Here is a 26,256-nt window from a genome sequence, read left to right as displayed (position 1 = left end):
TTGAGACTCTGCTCACACATTCCTGAATGCTCACAATATCATATTCCTTTCTAATATCGTCAATTTTAATAAGATTACACCAGTTATGTCATCTGTTTTCTCTAGTCTTTCTCATAACTCGTGTGCAGTCTTTATCTTTCATCATCTCTGTCTTTAGCCCACATTTATTTGCTATAGGTCTTGCAGCCTCTCATGTGTGGTAGTGATTTAGACTGTTCTTTAATGACTTTGTCCTCCCAATTTAAATGAGAACGACTGCCTCTCATTATGTAAAACATGAGAGAGAGTCTTATTCTAATCACAAATCATTAAAGTTATTTATTAGGTTTTTAATATAATTAATGAATAACTAGTAATACAGTGTTTCCTCAGTTTCACCATTGCATTGTTTCATGTATAACATTACACATCTCTCCCTGTTTCATATATATCTGTTGTTCACATTCTACCTAGTAATTAACTAATGTTGTCACTGATGATGGCACTGATGATGAAATATATGGTTTTAAATAAATATTATTTACTTATTTCCTTGTGTGTTTGTGTGAATTAAAGAAAATGATTTAAACTGTTTTATTTCTAACCCTAACCCTATGGAATAAGAGAATATGAATATGAAATAAGAGAATAAGAGAATAGGGTTTCTAACCCTATGGAATAAGAGAGAAATTAGTCGTAACACTAAATTAGCTGTATACAAGACAGTGTTCAAACCAGTTTTAACTTATGGATCTGAGAGCTGGGTCAGAAGTAAAACACTTGACCAAAGACTAGAGACTTCAGATATGAGAGTCCTGAGAAAGATTATAGGCGTGAACAGATGGCATCAATGGCAGTATCATATTAAAAACGAGGATATTAGGAAAGAACTTGACATTGTCAGCATCCAGGAATGCGTTAGCAGAGCTAATCTCAGGTGGTATGGTCACTTAAACAGAATGGGCGAGGAAAGATTAGCAAAACAAGTGTTCTCTGCCAGGTTGGCAAGAAAACGACCCAGAGGAAGACCAAGATATAGGTGGATTGATATGGTACAAAGTGCTTTAGACGATAGAAATATAAGAGCTGATAATATTGGACAGACTGATTTGGAGGAAAATTGTAGATAGGAAATTAATAATGATGTAATTTTTTTCATGTAGTACTATCATATCTTGTACACCCCTTGATGAGGGTACATGGCAGGAATTTGATGATGATGATGATATTTCTAACCCAGCTTTCAGGTCCTTAAGTTAAAATTGGTTTGAACACTGTCTTTATATATAGCTGGTTTAATGTTTTGACTAATTTCTCTCTCTTACTCTGTATAAGTTTATTCTGATAACGCCCCATCAAACCAGCACTTTGCTTATTCCATTGTCTATTGTCATCTTAAATAAAAATTGTGCCTAAATTTCTGGAATGTTTTATTGCTTTAGGTTTTTCATTCAGGATCAAGCCGATGTTTTCATCATTTCCGCCTATATTTTTGTAGTCGTTATCTTTTTTTACTGCTTATTTTTATATCATATTTCTTACAGTAGATATTCAATTAAGATAAAGAATCCTGAAGACTTATACTGAATAATTTATTTAAGAGGGTAACAGCATCACCATAAAGTAAAAAGCTGATGTTAACATCTCACCTTTTTGATCTTCATATAATTGATGAATAACAGTGGAGATTCTATGCCACTCATCTTACATCTGATTTCACACCAAACCATCTTTCTGTACCTCCTTCAATTTTAACTGCTGACTTACATCTTAATTATGAACTAAGTATTATTCAATATAACATTCCTTTTACTCCATATAATTACAGCATTTTGAACAGTTATCTTGATATGTTGTCATGCCTTTTCTAGATCTGTATATAGAAAAGGAAAAGGCATGACAAAAATTTTAAATATAGATCCCTATTATTTTCCAGTGATTTCTCATCTTTCTTTTCCTAAAACAGAACTCTGATCCTGACCACCTTGGCCTGCATGCTGTTTATTCTTCTCTAAGATTCCCCTCTGTAATTTTCCTTCTTAAGTTTGCTTACATAAACATTAACTGGAACGCTTAGTGGAGAAATTCCTGTATAATTCTTACATTCCATTTTAGTTTTTTGTTTGTTTTATATATATATATATATATATATATATATATATGAATACTATAAGAATTCTACTCCAATTATCCACAATTTGACATTATGACCATGCTTCTGCATTGTGTAGTATAGCTGTAAAATTATTATACTTCTATATTTGAGCATTTCTTGTTGAATATCATCTACTCTAGCTACCTTTCTACATATTATTGGGTTTTTGATGGCTTTGGCTTTTCTATCTCAAGTATCATGTAATCTTGAGGGCATTCCTCTCGAATGTTTTCTACACTGTTCTATCACGTCTTGTTTCATTTAACAGTCTTTCAAAGTAATTACTCCTAACATCGAATATATCTTTATCTTCAGTTTTCACGTGACTTTCATCACCTTTGTTTCCTTTTATGCACTTTCCTCCATTTCTAAGCTCTTTCAATAGGTTCTAAAACATTTTCTACTGTCTTGATGTATTTATATCCTGTATTCTTATTGACAAGTCTTCTCATGAGTTTTGTTTAGATATTTCCATATTACTTTCTTCTTTTCCATGATTGCTTCTTTAACTTCCTAAATCCACTGTAGAATTCTAATTTTTGTATCCTTTTAGACAACTTCACCACATACCTGTCTGGTTGAATCATTCAAAGTGCAACTGAGTCTGAAGGGTTTGATTATTTTTCAAATTCTTTCATTTTTTAGAAATATTTGTATATTTGATTGTATACACTTCACCTCTGGATGCTTTTATTCTTTCTAAAACTTTTGTACTTATTTTTCTTTTCAACATTATATTTATTTTTATCCTGCTCAATCAAATGTTGGTCATGTCCTATTTCAGTTTTCCAGCACGCACTTAATATTACTCTACAGTAATAACATAGTCAGTATGACTTCCTGTGTCTTCTCTTCGTGTGAATTTGTTTATATCTATACCTTGGAACATGGTGTTAGTGATGATTAATCTATCAAAGTCTGACAGAAATCTAGTGGGGCACTCATCATTATTATTAGCTTTATCCTTTTCTTTAGATTTTTCAAAAGTATTTTTATTCAATATCTCTTTTGTTGATTGTAGCTACATTCATTTTTGTTAACATTGAGTTTAAGTTTGGTACAGTAGTTGACTTTACTGTTTGTTGTTTTCTGATAAAATCAGTACAGCATTGTTTAATTGGGTGACTCCCCAGTTGGCATGATTGATCATCTGATTGTACCATCATTGTCTTATGCTTAAGGCAATTCAGTTTGTGTGTGTTGAGGCTTAAGTGCTGTGAAGAATTCATGTTGGAAGCTTAATGGAATATTATCAGCACTGAGAAAGGATTAAAACTAATTTTAATGCTTCCAATATTTTGTCTCAGTCATCACAGAAACATCTTCAGGGATTACAAAAAACTTTTTGTAACAACACACACAAATACAATAGTGAGTTAAACTAAAGTCTTATCTAGGTGGTACGCCTTCTATGGGTGTTTGCAGGTGGCCTAGGATGTAAAGAGGGATCTCTGATAATTAATGTTTCCCAAATTTTGGGAAGTTTTATGCAACCATATTTGTTTAAATTAGGTTGATTCCTGAGTGCAGATGCAGATTCAAAGAACAATCTTTATTTTTTGAATTTACTGTGGTGGAGCATGGTGTTTTTTTTCCAGGAGATCCTGTGGGTTGTATCCAAAACATGGTCTGCAAGGCCAGATTGATCATAATCGTGATTGCAGATGTATGACTTGTGTTCTTCTAACTGGATGGTTGCTGATCTGCCTGTCTGTCCAAAGTATGCCAGTTTACAGGAGCAAGGTACTCTATGTACTCCACTCACCGAGAGAGGATGGAGCTGATCTTTGGTGGAACGGATAAGGGTAGCAAGTTTACGATGGGTCTTAAAAGCTGTGTGGAGGTTGTACTTTTTTAATGATCTTGCTATTTTTTCTGATGTGCCATGGATGTAAGGTATGGTGATGGCATTTCTGAAGTCCTTCTGAAGAGATGGTCGGGGAATGAGGAAGTACCATGTTAGACGTTACTAACTTCTTAGTCATTTATGCTGATTTTTAATGATTATTCAGATTATCTGTATGAAGGTGCTCTTTGGGGAATTCATTGAACTGGTCCTCTTAAGCACTAAATTTCCATAACGATAAACTTGAAGCAGCAAAAATGGATATAGCTCTGGATGAATCTCCAGAGAGTTATTGACAATTATCACCTTCTTCCCATATAGTATTCTCCCATTGAGAGAACACTGGTTCTTTATATTTTGAGGATTTCTGAGCAGGTTTCAGGATTTTGAAGAGGTTTTAGCCTGTCTTCAACATTATACTTTGAAACAAACTTTCAAGTTTCTTTCATTCTGCCAAGGACAAGTTACTACCTCTTTAATTTGGTATGTATGAAGTTCACTGTGACTCGCACCTGTGATATTTTGGTAAACTGATAATTCCATTGAGAAGTGACCAAAACTGTACCTGTTATGGTGAATGGTGCTTGTCCAATTTGATTCAGCTTGACATTTATGCTGAACATAGGATTATTCATCAAAAAATGCAGCTTATTCATAGAAGACATTTTTCATATGAATGCTTATTCAAGGAGAGTCTGAGGTCCTATTACATCATAATTTGAATGTGAATAATAGTTTATCCATTCTGAAATGAGGGGGAATTATGATTATTTTCTATTACTTTTTTTATTTCAATAACAGATTTTTATTTGTTAAACTTCATTGTGTGGTGTTCCACTTTAACAGATGTTTTTCTGTTGTACATGTAATGTGATGTGACTAGTCTTGAACATTTAGCCAACAGTTAAACAGTATTGCATACATTCGTGTTTCACAGAATATGAATTGAGTTAGTTATTCTTACTGACATACTTGGCATTTAAGTGAACAACAAATTATAATTTAATGTTCTTGGTGTTTTCATATGAAAACTTTTGATGTAAGCTGTCTGACCTGTGAAAAGATATGCTTAATAACGATTAATAAATTTTTTGTATAATATTCTGACTTAAGTACCTGTAGATTTTGATGTTTATATATGTGTGTGTGAGTGTGAGTGAGGTTATTCTCTTCAACGTTATTCTTCTGTAATCCCAGAATCAAAGACTTCAGTATTGCTCAATATATCAACATAATGGAAAAATTTTGTTCTGTTTTCTAAACTAATTGAAATTAATTTTTGAGGACATCATAACAAATTTAGAAAAGATTTCATGTTAACAAAAGTCCATCAGAAACTTTATATTTACAAATACAGATACTGTATTGTTCATATTTATTACATTTTTTTTTTATTTTAAACAAAAAAAAAGTATAGTATTATTTCTGCCATTAGTTTTTAAAAGAAGTGTGGCATAGATAATAGAATTTTGTGGAAATACTGTTTATTACTTGTATATATTTTCTAAACAGAAAATAACAGTTTCTCATTATGATGACAATTAACTAAAATGTGTGGGAAGCATAAACTGTTTTTGTTTGTTAATTCCATTAGTTCATAACACTTACTCTATGGTAAAATGTTTTCTATGTTAGCTGTTAAAACATTCCAGAAATTGTATTTAATGCAATCTGGGCCATGAGAAAAAAATGACAATACAATATATGCAGTGCAGCCAAATGGTTTTGTGATGGCTGTATTGAGCTTTTGTCCATGTGTTAAATATAGAAGTTAACCAGGGTTGGGGATCTGTTAGAGTACCATCTGCTTGCTATAATTTCTTCCTAACATATGAAATAACTGTACTGTAGTAGCTTTAAAAATTTTAAATATTGCAGTGTTATGGAGAACAAGGAGTTATAGAAATTGATAAGATAAAATTATGAGTTTCTTTTAGCGGATTGTTAGATATTAATGTTCAGAACTGATGATGATATCTGAATTGCTATAGTGGTTAGAGCCAGTGAGGGAAAGGGAGCATGTTTTGGTGCATTTAAAGCCAAAAAACATCTTAGACCACACTTAATCATAGCAAAAGAAACAAACAGTTTCCCTTCTTAGATTTTAGTTACTCTTCTTCCAGCTGGTTCACTGTCATTTTCTTGCTTCTCTCCATCCCCACCCACCCACAGGTAGATGGACTCTTAAATATTCAGCCATTCAACCCACAATGCATCATCCTTCATGCTCACATGCACAGCTATGATTGTTCACCCCAATAATGCACTATGTTCCTCTGAACTTTCCTAGTGAATGCCACAATGAAGATAGATAAAATAATGTATTAATCCAGCATTCCAGTCCTAGCAAATATATTCTTATCCTGTCTTCACTAGCCTTCTTGCATTTGTGGATAGCATCATTACTCTAACCAGCCAGTAGGTTGTGGATTTGATGTGAATTCCATATTTTGAATTTTATCTCTTGGTGCAAAACACCATACTTCTTACTGAAGACTTAAAAGATTACTTGAAAAATTTTCATATTTGTTCTCTAGAACAGGGTTGCCAGATTTTTTCACCACTTTACATCTCCTGACTGTATTAATGTAGTATAAGTTTATAAACAAAACTTTATGGAAGAACCCCCAAACATTTTGTTTTGTTCTTCCATGTGTGTGTATTCATGGTGCTTTTAAATCACACATGAAAGCAATTCTAATCCATTCATATAAGTTATATTTCAACCTTTGCTAATTATAGCCAACTTGTAATACACTGATGACATATATCAAGTATGGTGATATATGTCAAAAGTGGCACACCCTACATCTGAAGCACCTCAGAAAAAATAACAACAACCTAAAAAAAAAGCAATCTTTGCATTGCGTTTGAACCTTATCTGGAGCCAGATGATCTCATCTGCTCTCCCAAGGATCCTCTCCCTCCTTTCTCTGTTTCAGGTATTTATTCCTTATTCTTGCATCTAATCATTATTATGGTCAAACTGAGAGATCTGCCTAGAAGAACATAAGAAATACATTTACTGCCATAATTATGGTCAGTCAGGTCACTGACAATGACTTTAATACCTTGCATAATATCAAATGGAAAAAAACACTATGCTTTACTGCTTCCAATACAAACTTGAAAGACTTTTTTTTTTTTTTAGAATCAGCAGCAGATTTTTTTTTGTTTTTTTAGAATCAGCAAATAGATTTTAAAAAAATCAACCGAATATCAATAAATATGATTGTGTTAAGCTTTTTGCAAAATTTTAATTCTTATGCCTCCCACCCAACAGCTAAGGCATCTGCTTTAAGTCTAACTTTTTCCACTTATTGTTTTGTACATTTTTGTTTTCTGTTTACAAATTTAATATTGTATCCCTGATGATGTCTCAGTGACTGATATGAAATATCTGATTGATTAAATGTGTTTAATTATTTATCTGTTAGTCATGGGGCTTACCTATTGCAAACAATTATTGTACTATGAAAATACTTGTTTGAATCTAGCAACCTTTAATTGTCCTTTTTAGATATTGTTATTAATTATTGTTAAAATTACATTTAAAAAAAAATTGTTAAGACATCATTAGACTAAATGATTATTAAGCTTGATCATCATTTGGCCTAATGATGATTAACCTTGCTGCTGACAATTTTTTCATCACGGTATCAAATTTTTGATCTTAGTTGATACATATTAATGACTGATAGTAGGAAAAGTTTTTGAAGAAAATTAAAGTCTCTTCCCTCTACCCTTCTTCCATGCATACTTGAAATAAACCAGTACATGCAACTTGTGTGTGTGCACGCCAATTGATATAAAGCAGTAATGATTATTATTATTTTTTTTTTCAGTTGAACTCCGAATCTCCTCATCTTGAAGAGTATAAAAGTTATATAGCCTATGAAGAAAAAGAGGATGAACCTCCAAGAATTCAGTGTATATATGAAAGAGCATTACTAGAAAATTGTTTACAACCACAACTATGGGAACAGTATGCTAAATACTTAGTAAGTAGAAAAGGAAAAAAGTATATCTGTTGTATTTAATGCATATGCTGGTTTGAGGTGGAGTCTACCTTAATAACTGGTTCTTCATGTATGAAAACTTTATGAAATTATATTGATATAATAGGAGACCAATTTTGATCTTTACATTTTTTTTTAATTAAAGAGTATAAAAAATGTAATTCAATAGCACTTTCAGGCTGCAGTCTGGGTCTTTTTCCTGCCATCCTGGCAGGAAATTAATACTTTAATTTGCTAACTTTCCCTCTCCCATTCTGTTTAAGTGACCATACTACCTGAGATTAGCTCTACTAACACATTTCGAATGCTAACAATGGCAAGTTCTTTTCTAATACCTCATTTTTAATTTTACTGCCATTGATGCCATCTGTTCGTTCCAATAATCTTTCTCAGAATTCATCAGAAGTCTCCAGTCTTTGATTAAGTATTTTATTTCTAACCTAGCTCTCAGATTTGTAAGTTAAAATTGGCTTGGACACTCCTGCATGAAAGCTAATTTAGTATTTTGACTATTATCTGTCTTAATCCAATAATAATTTATTCAAATGACTTCCTTTCTATTTCTGTTATTTAATTTGCCATCTTCACTAAAAATTGTGCCTAAATAGCTGAAATGTTTTACTTATTCTGTAGGTTCTCTATTAAGGATGCAATTGGTGTATTCATTGTTTTTGCCTATTTTCATTGTCTTTGTCTTTTTATTCCTGATTTTCATACCAAACTTATTACAGCAATGAAAATTACTGTGAAATTTAATACTATGTTCCTTCAAAATGTGATTAATATAGTTGGGGGAATAGCAATTGGAGATAATATGTACCCTTGTCTCACTCCTGATTTAACATCAAATCTTCCTGTAACCCCCTCCCTACAATTCTAAGTGCTGACTTACAACTCAAATGTAAACTATGTATTGCTCAATATAACGTCCCATTTACACTATATAACTGTAGCATTTTGAACAGCTTTTCTTTTGGCACCTTGTCATATTCCTTTTCCATATCATTGTTATATTCTCATGTTTTTTCAACTATTTGTGAATGCAGCTTGTTCTCCAAGCTTTCCTTCTCCAATTTTTTATAGCTTTTTCTGTCCATGCAGTTAACCTAGTGGCTATGCTCTTTGCAACCATATGCCTGGGGAGAAGGAGTGTCCTAGGTTCGATTCCCATTGATGACATGAGGAGCTTAAGGATCTTTCTCAGCCATAGCCAAGTTAGCCAGTCCTGGGCGTGGACAGCACGGTTTTTTCCCCTCATTTTATCTGGGGTTTTTCATCTTACAACACACTCTGCTATAGTCAAAGGCTCAACCAGTCTAAGGGGTGATTGAGGAGCAGGGGGAACCTCACACGAATAAATAAATAAAATAGCTTTTTCTGAAGTATGCTTGAATAAATCTTACCAGGAACTTAGTAGGGAAATTCCTCTATAATTATACACATTCAGCTTTATTTGTTTTTTTTAATAGATGGTTACTATGAGAACTCTAATCCAGTCATCTGGAATTTGACTCTTTGACCAGGCCTACTTAATTATGCAATGTAATCACTGTAAAATGTTTCTATCTCCATATTTGAACATTTCTGGTTGAATATTATCAACTCCAGTTGCCTTTCTATAGTTGAAGTTTTAGATTATTTCTTTTACTTCACCTTTTTTTTTATGTTAATATACAAGTTGGTAAATCCTGTGGTACATTAGTACCATGTATGAGAAGAGAATTGGGAAATGAGGAACTTGTTCACATTGAATTTGAAAGCCTGTGTATTGTATTTTTTTACATAATGAAACCTGTGGTGCGTTCATAATTAGAAGAAACACACGTATAAACCACAGTGAAAATTATTTAATTGTAAATATTTCATCCTAAGTATCTTAGGATATCATCAGTACAGTATTTAAACAAAAATTAGGAATAACATACAGTTAGGGCGCATGATTACAATAGAATCTCATGAAAACGTGCATAACGTGCTAAAGTAAAGTAAAGTACTTTAGCACGTTTTCATGAGATTCTATTGTAATCATGCGCCCTAACTGTATGTTATTCCTAATTTTTGTTTAAATACTGTACTGATGATGTCCTAAGATACTTAGGATGAAATATTTACAATTAAATAATTTTCACTGTGGTTTATACGTGTGTTTCTTCTAATTGTGTATTGTATTATTGTGGAAGAACACCTGGGAGAGAAGGCTACTCCAGAATACAGCAGTAAGAATAAAAAGGAGGAAGAAAAGCTTGTTCTATGGGTATGGAGTTTGACTGTGGTAGCTGCACTTGCTTCAGTGGATTTCGTAGAGAGAGGGGGGGGGATTATTGATGAAGAACATTTATCATGGAAATATTTATAGAAACTCATGTAATAGATACTAGACGATTGCAAAAGTGATTGGTGTGAGTTGGTAAGCAACGAGTCGTTAATCAGTCTAATTGCTCTCTTCTCTATTGCGTCGAGTATTTTTAGGGAGCTCTTAGGGGCACCTCCCCAGATGTGCAAGCAATACTCGATGGATGGGCAGATTTGTGATTTGTAATAGCTGTTTGGGGGTAAAGTAATGCCTTGAACAAAAGAGAAATCCTAATTTTTTGGATGCCGAGGAAGCACATGTTGCAATGTGTTTATGCTAAGAGAGTCTTGATGTCAAGATAATACCAAAGGGAGAGAGCTCATCTTTCCTAAAGATTTGGGTGTTGTCAAAGATAAGACTGGAACTTGGTTCTTTTTTGTGGAAAATAAGGCAGAGCTGTGTTTTGCAGGTGTTGAAATTGACAACGTTATCCAAGTCCCATCGTAGAATGGTTTGGAAATCGGAGATTGCTTGCAGAGATTGTTGCTATATGAGTTGTGGTACAAGGTGTGTCAAGTGAGGAGGAGAGTGTAGTGTAGTGTACTATCATCAGCAAAACCGTGTATTGGATTGGTGGACAACTGGAGCAGGTCATTGATGTAAAGAAGAACATGTTGAGAGGACAGATTATGGGACCCCAGCATTAGTTGCATAGTTAGAAGATAAGGAAGTATCAACCGTCACACTGGTTGAAAACTAGCAAATCAGTTGCAAACGTTAATAGGCTCTTGTGTCAGACTTGGAAGCTTAGGTATATCTAGTACAACCACTTGGGATTTGCCAAACTTATCCAGAAGTGTGTGACATAGATAAGCAGATCTCCTTTGAGCAGCATTGGTGGCAACCATACTGCTAGTCATTTTAGTTGAGCACTTTCAAAAGAGCATTGGAGTTAGCTGTTGATGCTTCTCTCCATTACTTTGGAGAGGAACTGAGGTGAGAGAGATTGGGTGATAGTTTGACAGTAAGGATCTTTCACTCTTCTTGGGAATAGTGAGACATGGGCTAATTTCCAGGGTGTAGAGTAAATGCCATTGGAGTAAGAAAGCATAAAGAGGCGACATAGAATTGGAGTTAACTTCAGAGCACAGATCTACAGGATAGTTGGAGGTACAGGTAACCCTCATATAACGCGGATGTTAGGTTCCACAGAAATGCCGCGTTATGTGAGCCTCAGATCACATAGAAAAAGTAGGGTTATGTTCTGAAATCGTTTTTTTTTTTTTTTTTTAATTATATAAACAATAATGACATATCCAACACAAAATATATTTTTATTTAATTCAGGTAATTCATGTAAGTTAAGAAAACACATAAACTATGAAACAAATACATAGTATAAAAGTATAAAAATTACAAATTGTACTTAAACTTCATTGCACATAATACATAAATGGTTTAGGCAAAATAAAATAGTACATATTTTAATTTTTCATAGCACAAGGATTTGAGGATTGGTTAATAAACACTGGTTTTGTCATGTAATCACCTGATGCATTAGTACAAAACAGTAGAGTAATTCTATCTTTGGAAACTTTTGAATCCGGCAGCTGATCTTTCATTTTTTGAAATATAGGTGCGTTTTTGCATTTTTTTTCCAATATTACCCAGATTCATCTGCATTTGAACACCTGGTCTGCACTATAAATGTTTATAAACTTTGAGAGCTTTTAGTTTAATAAGATTTCCATTCATAGGAATTTTCTTTTGAGGTGCAATCTTCTATCGAAATCATTACAGATTTCTCCATTTTTCCATTAGAATATCACGTACACGAGCAACGCGCTTTGTACTTATCGTTGACCCAGCAATAAACACTTTCTCGGATTTTATGTTCATTTTGTTTGATTGTTCGAATTGTTGATTCATTTAAATTCAAAGTCCCTGCAAAAACTTCTGGTTTTTCTCCACTTTTCAATCGATCCAAGATTTTGAATATATTCGAGAGAAATTAATTTTGTTTTCAATGTTGATTTTTTCCCTTTTCATTGCAGTTTGTGGCCATTACTATAAAAATAATTTTTTACACAAAAAAAAGTAAGCATTACATATTGTATGTAACTCACCAGAAAATAAAGTGTTCAGCTTGAGATGAACATACTTATGATTTTTAATGTACTTTCCTGGCAGAAATGAGGACAATTTTCAACAATAAACGTTTTATACGGTAAACAATTGAGGTACATGCATGCTAAAGGGTATTTCCCCTAATATAAATTTGCTACTTATAATTATATGCAGGATACAGGCAGACACAAATTTAATGAAGATAAAATTTGATTTTTAAGTCGCGCGGTGAAAAACATATGAAATGATAAAGGGCTACTGCAATTTGTAGACCGCGTTATACGAAAGCAACCTGTACTTTGATATGCATTCCTGATTTTTTGCCTGTAGTGCATTAGTGCTGTGAGGGACTGAGGTTTTTTTTTTTCCTATTTTTTAATTAATTTTTATAATAGTTTTATTTATTTTTGCAGACTCAGGAACTTTCATTATGCTTTCATCTTTTCCTTCATTGCATCTTTGACATCCCAAGTCCACCATGGAGTTTTGATTTTTCATCATCATCATCATTAAACTCCTGCCATGTACCCTCAAGGGGTGTACAGGGTATAACAGTACTACATGAAAAAATTACATCATTACTAACTTCCTGTCTACAATTTTCCTCCAAATCAGTCTGTTACTTGTCAAGACTCCAACATTATCAGATCTTATATTTCAATCATCTAAGGTACTTTGTACCGTATCAATCCACCTATATCTTGGTCTTCCTCTGGGTCGTTTTCCTGCCAACCTGGCAGAGAACACTTGTTTTGCTAATATTTCCTCTCCCATTCTATTTAAGTGACCATACCACCTGAGATTAGCTCAGGTAATGCATTCCTGGATGCTGACAATGTCAAGTTCTTTCCTAATATCCTCATTTTTAATATGATATTGCCATTGATGCCCTCTGTTCACGCCTCTAATCTTTCTCAGGACTCTCATATCTGCGGTCTCTAGTCTTTGGTCAAGCGTTTTACTACTGACCCAGCTCTCAGATCCATAAGTTAAAACTGGTTTGAACACTGTCTTGTATAATACAGCTAATTTAGTGTTCCGACTAATTTCTCTCTTATTCCATATGAATTTATTCAATTGACTTCCCACCATACCAGCTTTGCTGATTCTGTTGTCTATTTCTATATTTAATTTACCATCTTCAGTAAAAATCGTGCCTAAGTAGCTGAAATGTTTTACTTGTTCCACAGGTTCTCCATTCACAACACAGTTGACATTTTCAATGATTCTGCCTATTTTCATTGTCTTTGTCTTTTTATTGCTGACCTTCATACCATATCTATTACAACAGCTATTCAATTTAGACAGAGAATCTTGCAGACTTGTAGCAGATTTATTTAGAAGTATAACATCATCCGCATAAAGCAAAGAGCTGACATTAACATCTCCAATTTTGATATCAGGTTTAATACCACTTTCCTTCATAATGTGATCCATATAGATAATGAATAACAGAGAGGATAATGTACATCCTTGTCTCACACCAGATTTAACATTAAACCATCTTCCTGTACTTCCTTCAATTCTAACTGCTGACTTACAACTCAAATAAAGACTAAGTATTGCTTGATACAATGCCCCATTGACACCATATAACTGCAGCGTATTGACTAGCTTCTCTCTTGGCACCTTGTCATATGCCTTTTCCAAATAGACAAAACTTAAATGCAGATCTTCGTTATATTCCCATGCTTTCTCGACTATTTGTCGTAAAGTGAAGATCTGATCCTGACAGCCTCTATTTGGCCTGAATCCAGCTTGTTCTTCACCAAGCTTTTCTTCCACAATTCTTCTCAACCGTTTCTCAAGTATACTTGCATAGATCTTGCCAGGAACACTCAGTAGGGAAACACCTCTGTAATTCTCACATTCAGTTTTATTTCCCTTTTTATATATGGGTACTATGAGAGCTCTACTCCACTCATCGGGAATTCGTCCCTCTGTCCAGGCTTTCTGACCTATGCAGTGCAGCCACTGTAAGACTTTTATACCACCATACTTCAGCATTTCTGGTCGAATATCATCTACTCCTGCTGCCTTTCCACATTTTAAGCCATTGATGGCTTTTTCTTCTTCAGGTATGGATATGTATTCCTGACTGTATGCCTGGTCAGTGTTTTTTATCACTATGCTGTCATCACTGCTTGTTTCATTTAGCAGTTTTTCAAAGTAATTACTCCATACTTCCAGGATATCTTTTTCTCCTGTTTTCATGTCACCTTTATCATCTCTAACTCCTTTTACAGCACTCTTTCCTCCATTCCTAAGCTTCTTCAACAACCTCCAGAATATTTTGCCACCTTCTTGATATTTATTTTCTATATTCTTGGCAAAGTCCTCCCATGACTTTTGTATAGCTAGTTTTACACACTGTTTAGCTTTCTTACATTTGTCTCCATATTCTGTAAGAGTAAAAGCTGACTTATTTGCTAGGAACTTTTGATATGCTTTCTTCTTTTCCTTCACTGCCTCTTTAACTTCCTGTGTCCACCAGGGAGTTCTGATTTTTTTATCCTTGCACACAACCTCACCACATGCCTCTCTGGCAGAATCAGTCAATGTTTTCTTCAGAGTTTGCCACTGAATCTCCAAGGTTTGATTCCTGTTCTCAAACTCTTTTATTTTATTTTCAATAATCTTTCTGTATTTTAGTCTACAGTTCACATCTGAGAGCTGCACAACTTTTATTCACTTTAAAACTTTCTTACATGTTATTCTTTTCAATATGAAATTCAATTTTATCTTGCTCAAGACTAAATAATGATCACTTCCAATTTCAAATCCTCTGTACACTCTGGTGTCCTGCACCAGGAAGAAAACATCACTATCAACAATAACATAGTCAATGAGACTTTTCTTATTCCTAGCCTCTTCTCTCCATGTGAATTTGTGCACATTTTTATGTTGGAACATGGTGTTAGTAATAACCAGTCCATGTCCTGAGCGGAAATCCAACAGATATTTGCGATTATTATTAGCTTTGCTCTTTTCTCCAAATTTTCCCAAAATATTTTTGTATGTCTCACAATCATTTCCTAGTCTGCTATTTAGATCCCCAACAAGGACCAACTTTTCCTTTTTCATTGTGTCAGTTGCTTTTTCTAAAGCGTCAAAAAATACCTCCACTTCTACCTTAGTAGAACCTTCTGTGGGACCATAGGCACAAATAAGTCTCATTGTCCAGTTCCCCATTCTCATATTTGCCCACATTACTCTACTTGAGACTGACTGCCATTCAAGAAGATTAGCCTCGTATTTTGTGTTGAATACTATGGCTACTCCTTCTTTTCCTTGATAGTCATTGCCTGAATATAACATTTTGTATTTATTGTTCAGAAAGATCTCACCAGTTTTGGTCTTTTTTGTTTCAGTCACCCCTATTATGTCGATCTGATACTTATCTAATTCCTCAGCTAGCTCCATTTCTTTGCCATTCAGGCTTCTTACGTTAATAGTACCGATCTTTAACTCTGGTGATGTTGAGTTGGGGTTTGTTTTCAGATTTGTTCCAGTAGCTGACTTTTTCGCTGTTCGCCCTGGTTCCCTGGCGAAAACAACAGGGCCTTGTTTAACCGGGCGACGCCCCAGCCGGCATGAAATTTTGTCATGTTGTACCATCATTTTTTTTATTTTGGTTTAACCAATAAGAATACAATTTGGTCGGCTAAATCCCAAATTGCCAGCTCATCCTCGTTCGTTCAGTATCAATGTAGATACCCAACAGGGTGCACCACGAGAAGGTGAGGATTGGACATTAGGTCAGAAGCCCTGGTCGGTTCTCCGCATTCCTTTAAAGGCTATGTGGAGGTCTCTTCTCATTTATACAGCTTTGACCCTTAAGCACCCCTTGACGGTCTTAAGGATCAAACTTGATTTTTCTATGCCTGCAAATAACCTCTCCACACCTCTCTGGCTGAATCACTCAGTGTTTTCTGCCACCAAATCTCAAAGGTTTGGTTCTTATTTTGAACTCTTTCATTTTTTTCTTGAATGATATCTGTGCTTTTGAGTTTTCAGTTCATTAAAGCTGCTCAGCTTTGATTCATTAAAACTTTCTTACACACTCTTCTTTTCAATGTGAAATTCAATTTTATCCCACTCAAAACTAAACAGTAATCACTTCCAGTTTCAAATCCTCTGTATATTCTTGTGTCCCAAACCAGTTGAAAATGCCTTGCACTTGTGTTAATAGTGCAAATAACTGCTGTTACATTTGCGGGGAAGTGATGTTTGCAATCCAGAAAAAGGCTATCACTCCGTTATTGAAAAAGGGCATATCAACTTTATTTTGGATTGGGAACCAGGACAAGGCCTGGGCCCCACACATATATGCAGTAGTATGTGTACTAGAAATCTTTTGGAGTGGCTAAAAGGTGGTAAAATGTTGATGCTTTACTGTTCCTATGGTTTGGTGAGAGCTAATCATGCAAACGATTGCTCTTCTGCATGGTACCACCTGTTTTGGGAGGCATGACAAGAAAAAACTGTACATCTCAACTAGTTTTACACAGTGAAGGACTTCCCATTCCTGAACCTCCAGAAAGAATTTTCCATCGATTCAGAGGATGATGAGGACAATGAACCAATGTCTGATTCTCCTGAACCTATGCCATCTAACGATCCATATGTCTGCCATGGTGCATCTTCTACACTACACATTCTTACACAAGAAGAACTGAACAATTGTTCAGTTCTTCTTGTGTAATAATTTAGCCTTGGACAGCTCCGGATCACGATCGTGATCTGGAGCTGTCCAAGGCCAAAGCAGAGTTACTGGGATGAAGACTTACAATGGAATCTTCTCAAGGAAAATGTCCAAGTGACTTCGTTTTGCACTTGTTATGAGCAGTTTGCACTTTACTTCTAAAAGAAAACCTTGTGTTCTGCTGCGATTTAGATCATCTGATGAATATCCTTCAAATGAAACGTGCCCTACACAAATGATCCATATGTCAACTATTCATCAATTTGTCGAAATTGAATCTCAAGGCAGTGTTGCTGCATAATGGAAACTAGCTTTCATCTGTTCCAGTCAGATTAGTTTTTGTGGATCTTCAGATCTGGGAGCTCTTCATTGATGAGGTGTTCGACAACCTACTACAAGGTGATGCATTTCGTCTGGTGTCATCTAACTTCCTCGGAAATGTCGGGGCAGAAAACTACAAGAAACTGGTTGAGGATTTATCACAAACTTTGCTGCAATATGTCCTTAAAAATATATTCACACTATTTCCACTTGGATTTCTACCCTGATAACTGCAGCATGGTTAGTGATGAGCACGGTGTATGTGTCCATGAGGAGATTACAATGATGGAGAAACAATAGCATGGAAAGTGGTTTCCTTACATGTTGCCTGATTAGTGTTGGATGCTTGCTAGAAGTGTCAGAGAAAGCAATGGCAGATGTAGAATCATAGATTTATGGTATATGTGATAAGTACGTATTACTCTATTATATAAGAAACTATTGCAGATCTCTCACAGACTGGCCAATTTTGCATTTTCATTGTCATATTCTTGTTCAGCACTATAAAATCTGAGTAAATTTCCACAATTCATGTTTTTCAGTTGTTTTTACTACAATTGTTGATATGTACTCTTGATCAGGGCTCCAGAAATACGACTTGAATCTGCTAGTCACAAAAAAATTCCATTCATCAAAAGTATTAGTCTACTATGTCCTTATGTGTCACCCTCTATGGGTGCCACATGAGGACATTAGGTGTCAGTTACAATTTAAATTGTTTGATTTAGTGCTGTGTGCCTGTCACAGTTATCATTGTGCTCTGAAGATGCTGGGTAGAAAACCAATGAAATATTAGTGAATTTAATAAATGTATTTTTGCCTCTTGGTGTTAGTTATACCATTAAGTTGATTATGGATAATGAACAACATCAAAGCCTTTCTTTATGTATTGAATGTGAGAATTGTTCTACTGTGGGTTCCAGGTAACACTTATAGAGGCATACTTAGAAGGGACTGAGGAAAGTTGTGGGGGAAAAAAATTTATGTAAGAACAACCTGGGTTCAGAAGAATTAGATATTTTCAGGATCAAGTTTTCATTTTTAATGCAAACACCACTAGTCACTTGCTTTCTGCTGGATTCTGCTCCTCCAGCAGAATCTGGAGCAGAATCCAGCCGAATAGATACCACTTTTTTGGTATCTATTCATCAGCCATCCTTGTATCGATATAACTAGTGTCCCATCTAACCCCATTTGTTCTAATTTATGTAACAGATTTCCATGTGTGGTATTCTGTGAGATGTCTTTGCAAAATCCAGCAGAATCATTGTGTAGCCATTCCATTTATAAAACTCAGTTATCACTTTATAAAAACGTTAGTAAATTACTAAGGCTCTTTTGACCAACTTTTCTAGTTCTTTTATTAGAAATACTGATTAGTGTATAATTTGCTACTGCAATCTTAGAACCTCCCTTATGCAAAGGAATTATTTTGTCTTCTTTTCACTCCTTTGGAACTCTGCCATCTGAAACTTAAAGAACCTAGTGAAAGGTATTGCCAACTTCCTTGCACATTCACATAAAATGCAAGCTGATATTAAATTTGATTCCATGGTCACATTTACATTGAGATTATCCTAAGAACTATATCCATATGCAATATCCTAAGAACTATCAATTCATCCACCCCTATTCCCACGGCGGTACCTGTGACATGTGTCATGGTAGTAATCTCACTTGGACGATATATCTTTACAAAGTGGTCACATGGTAACTTAGCTATTTTATCTGCTTCTATCACCTCACTACCTTCGGCACATTACGACAGAACTCTTTAGGATTTCCTTTAGCCTGCATGACTTGTTTCTACTCATAATCTGATTTTGCTTTCCTTACCATGCTGGTCACCTTTCTCTTAATATACTGTCCACAACATTTTCTTGTTTTTCAGCTCATGCTTAATGATACTACTCATCCATCTAACACTCACCTAATTAACCCTCCTGACCTTATGTATACAATCTGATATTGCTTCCTCCAGATGCCCCTTAACTATCTTTTATACATTGCTAACATCTTTCTCTTCCAGGTTTTTATGCCATGGCACAGCTTCAAGTTTCCTCCTGAGCTTGTCATAATCACCTACCTTGTGGTCTGACATATAACCCTTCTTCACAGAATATTCCTCATGTTTTACAACCTAAGTCAAGACAACATAATTACTATCCCCCAATCATAGACAATGTAGCAACCTTGATTACGGGTAGTTCTTTTGATCTATGATCGGGTTCACTACTCTCGTGCCTCGAGTCCGCCTCCATCACATGTTGCCTCAAGTAGTTATCTCTCAGTAGTTTTATGAATTAAATTTCCTTTCTACCACGCGATCTTTCTTCCTTCAAATCTATATTTCATAGTTGAAGACCTGCATAATAATTATGACCTGTACTCGTACTAATTTGCTAATGCATGTCTTACAGATCATCGCTGAAATCTCCTGCCCTATAGCAGCAACCAATCATATATTTTGTCTCATTGGCTTCAATCTCATGCCAGATTACTTCATTCTTTTTTTGACTGCAATTCATCTGCCATCATCATCAGTACCCCACTCCTCATCCTGTCTTCTCTATTCTCCCTGAAAATACTAAACTCTCCATATTCTATCCCTGTCATAAATCATCTGCTGTTAACCAAGTCTCACTAATGCCTATAACTTTTGCTAAGGTTACATTACACTACCCAATGTCCCAATCTCCTCTCTTGTTCCTATTACTTCTGGACATCCCTTTAGGCCCACAAGCACCTTTACTTACTGAATTGACTCTATTCAATACTGTTGCTTGAGAAACTACATTCCACATTTGTTGGTCATTCTCACACTCACTCGCTTAATGTGTGCCTTCATACGAACTCACCTGCATCAACCCTAATTGCTTAAGTTTTCCTGACTTTGCACTTCAACACTCTCAGTGACCAAAACTCTCCAGACATCTAATAGTTGCCATTTATGTAGTCCATCAGCAGCAAATCCTTTCATCCATCAAACTCAGACCTAGGTCCAAAAACTTTACATCATTCCTTCTGCACTGCATATTGATTTGTTTGCTATCACTGCCTTTCTCCTCAATTCACCTCTGTCATAGCATTGCAGGAGACGATCTTCACCTTCTCGCTCTTATTTTTCGCTTAAAACAAACTTTTCACCATGCAATCTCCCTGTGGTGTGTGTGTGTGTAATCAATAGAGTCTCATGTCCGTTTAGTTTGGATGTGTGATCCAAACTAAACGGTGATGTCATGGCTTATGCAACCCTTGCTACAAAATTCACATTAATTTTGACCATATCATTGCATTTTTATTGATGCATGAAAGTTTTAAGAGTGTATGGCACATCAGCACTCACCTTAATTGGTCCAATGCAATTAATTATAGATGACTTTGAATCTATCTGCAAAATAAAAACACTAACTATATACAATATAAGAAATTACCGGCTGAAGTCAGAAAGCTTTCCAGAAATATGCGCGGAGAAGATTGGAGTAAATATGTTAAATCATTAGAGCAGAATATCACTGGACCACAAAGAATAGGTTTTAAAATTTTCAGGTAACTCCAAAGAGGATTGGTTAGAACACTATAAAATATTGTGGAATGAAAAACCAGAAATACAAAACAGTGACAAAACTCACAAAATTGAAGATACCGATATATAGGAAAGTACAGAAGAAATAGTAATGGAAGAATTAGAAAAAGAATTAAAAAACTGAAGAAACAGAAAAAGCCTGGGCCTGGATGGGATATGCATTGAGCTCTTTAAATATGCAGACAATAGCTTAAAAGAAAACCTACTTAAACTCTTTAATAATATCTGGAAATAGAAATACACTTTTATTAATACAGGCCAGTTTACAATAAAACTTATATTAAAACCTACCAGTTTCGCCAGCAAACTGTCTGGCTTTTTCAAGGCGTTTACGGAGATATGAAAACTAGTAAATGCAAATTGAAAGGAACATAAAAAACGTTGTAAACCAACTAGTAGCTATGGTTACACGTTTCGCATGACAGAGCTTAGATAACCTAAAATCGTTTGTGGATAAAATCAACTCAATACAGCAAGATAAAATTCACTCTGGAAGTGGAAAACAACAACCAACTGCATTTTTTTGATATCTTGATAAAAAAACAACCTAACAGTGTCAAATTATCCATTTACAGAAAGCCCACAGATACTGGAAGATATCTTCATTATACTTCAAACCATCACAAGACACACAAACTGAGCATTATCCACATGTTGAAACATAGAGCCAAAAAGTTTATATCAGAAGAGGAGGATACACAGAATGAACTCTCACTAATAGCCAACACATTATCACAAAATGGATATCCTCAAAATGTCATCAAAAAATATCTATACAATGACAACCCCAGACAAGAAGAATCCCACTGTCAGCACATTTCTACTGTAGTGATACCGTTCATCAAGTCAATTTCTTATCAAATAGCAAGAATACTAAGAGCCCATAACATCAGAGTGGTCTTCAAACCAACCACCAACATCAGACAAGTTTTAGGATCCCCAAAAGATAAAGTGCCGTTCTACAAATATCCAGGAGTATATTACATTCTCTGTTCCTGTGGTCTTGCCTACATCGGACAAACTTCATGAAGTTTAGAAATTAGACAAAAAGAACATGTTGGTGATGTAAACCACAACAGAAGCATCTCTTCCGGCTTAGCACATCATTTCTGTACATCTAACCACACGATAGATTGGCAAAACAGCTCCATGCCATATCTTGATGACGACTACAGGCATCGTTTATTTAAGGAGGCCACAATAGTGTCAATAACCGGCGGAAACCTCAACAGAAATCAGGTTGTAATTCTAAACAGATCGTGGAAAAACTTGATCCTCTCTCTCAATCAATCTGAACTACAGCTAGCCAGTAATCACATTACACGTCTACAACGCATGCGTGATAATGAATAAGAACAATAAGTCCTCTCTGTTACGCGAAACATGTAACCATAGCTACTAGTTGGTTTACAACGTTTTTTATGTTCCTTTCAATTTGCATTTACTAGTTTTCATATCTCTGTAAACACCTTGAAAAAGCCAGACAGTTTGCTGGCGAAACTGGTAGGTTTTAATATAAGTTTTATTGTAAACTGGTCTGTATTAATAAAATTGTATTTCTATTATAAAACGACCAAATATGTATAATTTAAATATCTGGAAATATCAAAAGATCCCAAAAGAATGGGAAGAGTAGTGATAAATATTCACAAAAAAGGTCCCAAGGACAAATGTGGAAATTACAGAGGCATTACTCTCTTAATAACAGCATCTAAACTATATGCAAACATCTTAAAGAACAGACTAATTAAACATACAGAAAATTATTTAGAAGAAGAACAGTGTGATTTTAGAAGAGGGAGAGGATGCACAGATGCCTCTTTCACAATGCAACAGATCATAGAAAAATGAAAAGAATTTAACCTGCCCACTTTTCTTCTATTTATTGACTACAAAAAGGCATATGGTCAGTTCAACAGAAATCTATTCTGGAATATATTACAAGATGATAAAATACCTCCTAAATTAATTAAAGCAATAAAAAGTCTATACATAGAAACAAAAATTTGCATAAAATTTGCAGATGGAACATTATCAGACCTATAACTATAAATAAGGAGTAAGACAAGATTGATGCTTATCCCCAATCCAATTCAACATTTATATAAACAGAATCCTAAAAGAATGGAAAACAACTGTCCAAGATGGAATTAAACTAACAAATAATAAACAGCTGAATACAATACTTTATGCAGATGATCAAGTACTAATTTCAAATTCAGAAGTAAACTCCAAATTGCAACTAACCATCTAAATGAAATTGCAAAAAAATTTAAAATGAAAATATCTGAAACAAAAATAAAAGCTATGGAAATGTGGAAACACCATTCAAAATGTCAAAATTATGCTTAACAATAAAACAAGTTACAGAATTCAAATACTTAGGAAATATAATCTCGCAATACAATACTGATTCCCCATTGGAAGCAAGACCACAAATTTACAATAGAATGAATGGCATAATTAAAAGAAATTTTGGAAAACAAATGACTAAAGAAACTCAATTAAGATTACTTATTATGACCTCTAAACCATCTCTGAAATTTGGAAATGAAACCTGAATTCTAAAACTAAGAAACAGACAAAGATTGGAAGCAGCACAGATGAAATTTCTAAGTTCCTGGGACTCACGAGATTAGATAAAAAGAAAAACACAGAAATAAGAGAACGATTAGATACAAAGAACATCATACAATAAATAGAAGAATATCAGCAAAATTGGCTACATCACATAGTAAGGGTGAATAACAATTAGGATTCCCAAACTGGTATATAAATATAAACCTACAGGAAGAAGAGACTGCAGATGTCCAAGACTAAGATGGAAAGACCAACTTCATCTGCAGAGCAGGAACAGGACATAAAAAGCCTATACCTGAATTCGATGACAACGAATTTATGAATTAATATAATTTTCAATATATGGAAAGCCGAAAGGTCAAATGAACAATAACTATGCTTCACATGTGCCATTCATGTGAGAAGTGCAAAGAGTTTACACTTCATGGTGAGATTAGATTATCATTGGCAAATACTAGAGTGAGACAGGGATAATTTGAATTTTGATGTGGTTTTTAAACACATACATATAATACTCACAGAAGTCAGAAAAAGTAATCAGAGAAATTTTTTTTTTTTTTTTTCAGGATTGAACCAAGGAAATGTTGAAATAATCCATTTTATTTACTTATTTATGCATAAGTTCCAATCTCCTTCGACTATAATCAATCATACAATCTGTGAAATTTCTGGCAGAAAATGGGACATTTAATAGATCATCAACGCTGTTTCCCATTGTAAATATGGGCAAAAAAGTTATAAATTATTTATAGAAAATTACTTGTCTATATCGGTGTCCTAAACATGTCAATTCACGCTTCATGCTCACAAAACAGATGAAGCTCAGAAAACAAAAACAGCAACTAATGACAAATAACAAAGTTCAGTTGGATTGGTTGACACAATAACCAATCACAGTCACTAATTTCTGGGTTCTGTTGTCTCAGTGCACACCCTGTCTTGCCTTCTGGGTGGTTTAAAACCACTGGAATGCTAAGAATTCGATCCACTGCACCATCTGTATATCTGTTCAAAAGACTCAGTGATGTCCCTATTTGTGGCTACTACACACTCAGGCTATTAATGCAAATATGATGCATTGTTTACACATTGAAAAGCGTCTGCTTCATGAAGCATTAGTATATTGTGTTTAATTTTAGGATGAAGTCAGGAAACAATTAGGGGAGTTTTTAACAGAAATAAATGTAAAAATATATTATCAGTGATAATGCTATTCTGTGGGTGTGCATTGCACACCTTGAATATATGCTCCTGATAATATTATGAACATAAACTTTTAATGCATTCTCCATGCTGAAGCAAGAAAATTTACAATATTTTAACTCTTCAGTAAATTCTGCATGCTTTGCAACATGCAGGGTTTATTGATTTTATTGCAGAAATAAATAAGTAAAAATAACACACAATTGTTTCTTTCTTATTACTAACTATTATAATAACGGAATTAACTCACATAAGTAATTCTTTATTCATAGAATTTTCACCTGAGTATCACAGGCATCATCAGTACAGGTACAAGGCTAATTAAACAATAACTGTTATATTCACAAAGTGCCACCTAAGTAGCTAAGGTTAAATTTCCTAAATTTATTTAATTATTATTTTTTTTTAATTATTTAAATTATTTAGTTATTTAATTATTAAATAATTATTTAATTATAATAATTATAATAATTATAATAATTAATTTTTTTAATATAATTAAATATATGTGTATACAATTATATGTTAGGAAAGATTTGCTGCTAAAGTACTTGTGGGACGTAGACGATGGTCTACGTCCCACAAGGCGTAGACCATCGGATCTGTTTAGGTTAGGGGAGTGAAGTAATGTTTCACATGTTTCTTTGTATAGCCGTTCCATTAGGAACCGACTTTTGTAAATGACTTTTGTCTTGTTCCACTTAACTCTATGTCTGGTGTTGATGGAATGTTCTGCAATTCCAGACTGTTCGGGTTCAAGGTACCGGATATACGACTGGTGTTCTTCTAACTGGACCTGAGCAGATCTTCCTGTTTGTTCGAAATATGATAACCCACACAAGCAGGGAATCTGGTAGACACCTGGATAGCTGAGATGTGGGAGCTTGTCCTTTGGAGACATTAGGAATGTGGAGATTTTTCTGATGGGTCGAAAAGCCAAACTGATATTTAGTAGTTTTAGCACCTTAGCTATGCATTCACTAACCCCTTGTACATAGAGGATAGGTATATGTGTAGGTTCTTCTGTACTTGAAGAGGATGCTGGAGCATGACTACTTAAAGCTCTTTTTATGAAGGACTTCTTATAGCCATTGGATATGAAGCAGGAATTAATATACTGTAATTCTTTTTGTAAAAGTTCTGATGAACAAAAGGAGTGGGCTCTATGAACTAGTGTTTTTATAGTACCTGCCTTTTGACTGGGATGGTGATGTGATTCAGCATGGATGTACTGGCTTGTATGAGTCTCTTTCCTATAGACTGTGAATTGTAGATAACCATCTCGTTGGCGAAGAATCAAGAGGTCTAGAAAGGCTAACTGCTTATTTACTTCTACTTCTAGGGTGAACTGGATCCTTTGATGAAGTGCATTAATTTTTGAGAGAAACTTGTAGTTCTTCTGAGGTGCCCTTCCATATGGCAAAAATGTCGTCCACATATCT

At 34.6% G+C, this 26,256-nt stretch overlaps 1 protein-coding gene across 1 annotated transcript in view; it reads left to right on the top strand.

The window, feature by feature from the left end:
* Window positions 1–26,256, top strand: part of LOC150095621 (spliceosome associated factor 3, U4/U6 recycling protein-like) — a 256,994-nt gene that overhangs the window by 71,894 nt on the left and 158,844 nt on the right. Inside the window, exon 7 of the mRNA XM_090409926.1 lies at window positions 7,826–7,981. Coding sequence (XP_090266052.1) covers window positions 7,826–7,981 — 156 coding nt within the window. The remainder of the gene's footprint in view (window positions 1–7,825; window positions 7,982–26,256) is intronic.

The sequence above is a fragment of the Typopeltis vanoorti genome, chromosome 20 (assembly GCF_054136105.1).
Source record: "Typopeltis vanoorti isolate ZY-2024b chromosome 20, IOZ_Tvanoo_1.0, whole genome shotgun sequence".
Classification (NCBI taxonomy): domain Eukaryota; kingdom Metazoa; phylum Arthropoda; class Arachnida; order Uropygi; family Thelyphonidae; genus Typopeltis; species Typopeltis vanoorti.
This window is presented reverse-complemented; position numbering and strand designations above follow the sequence as displayed.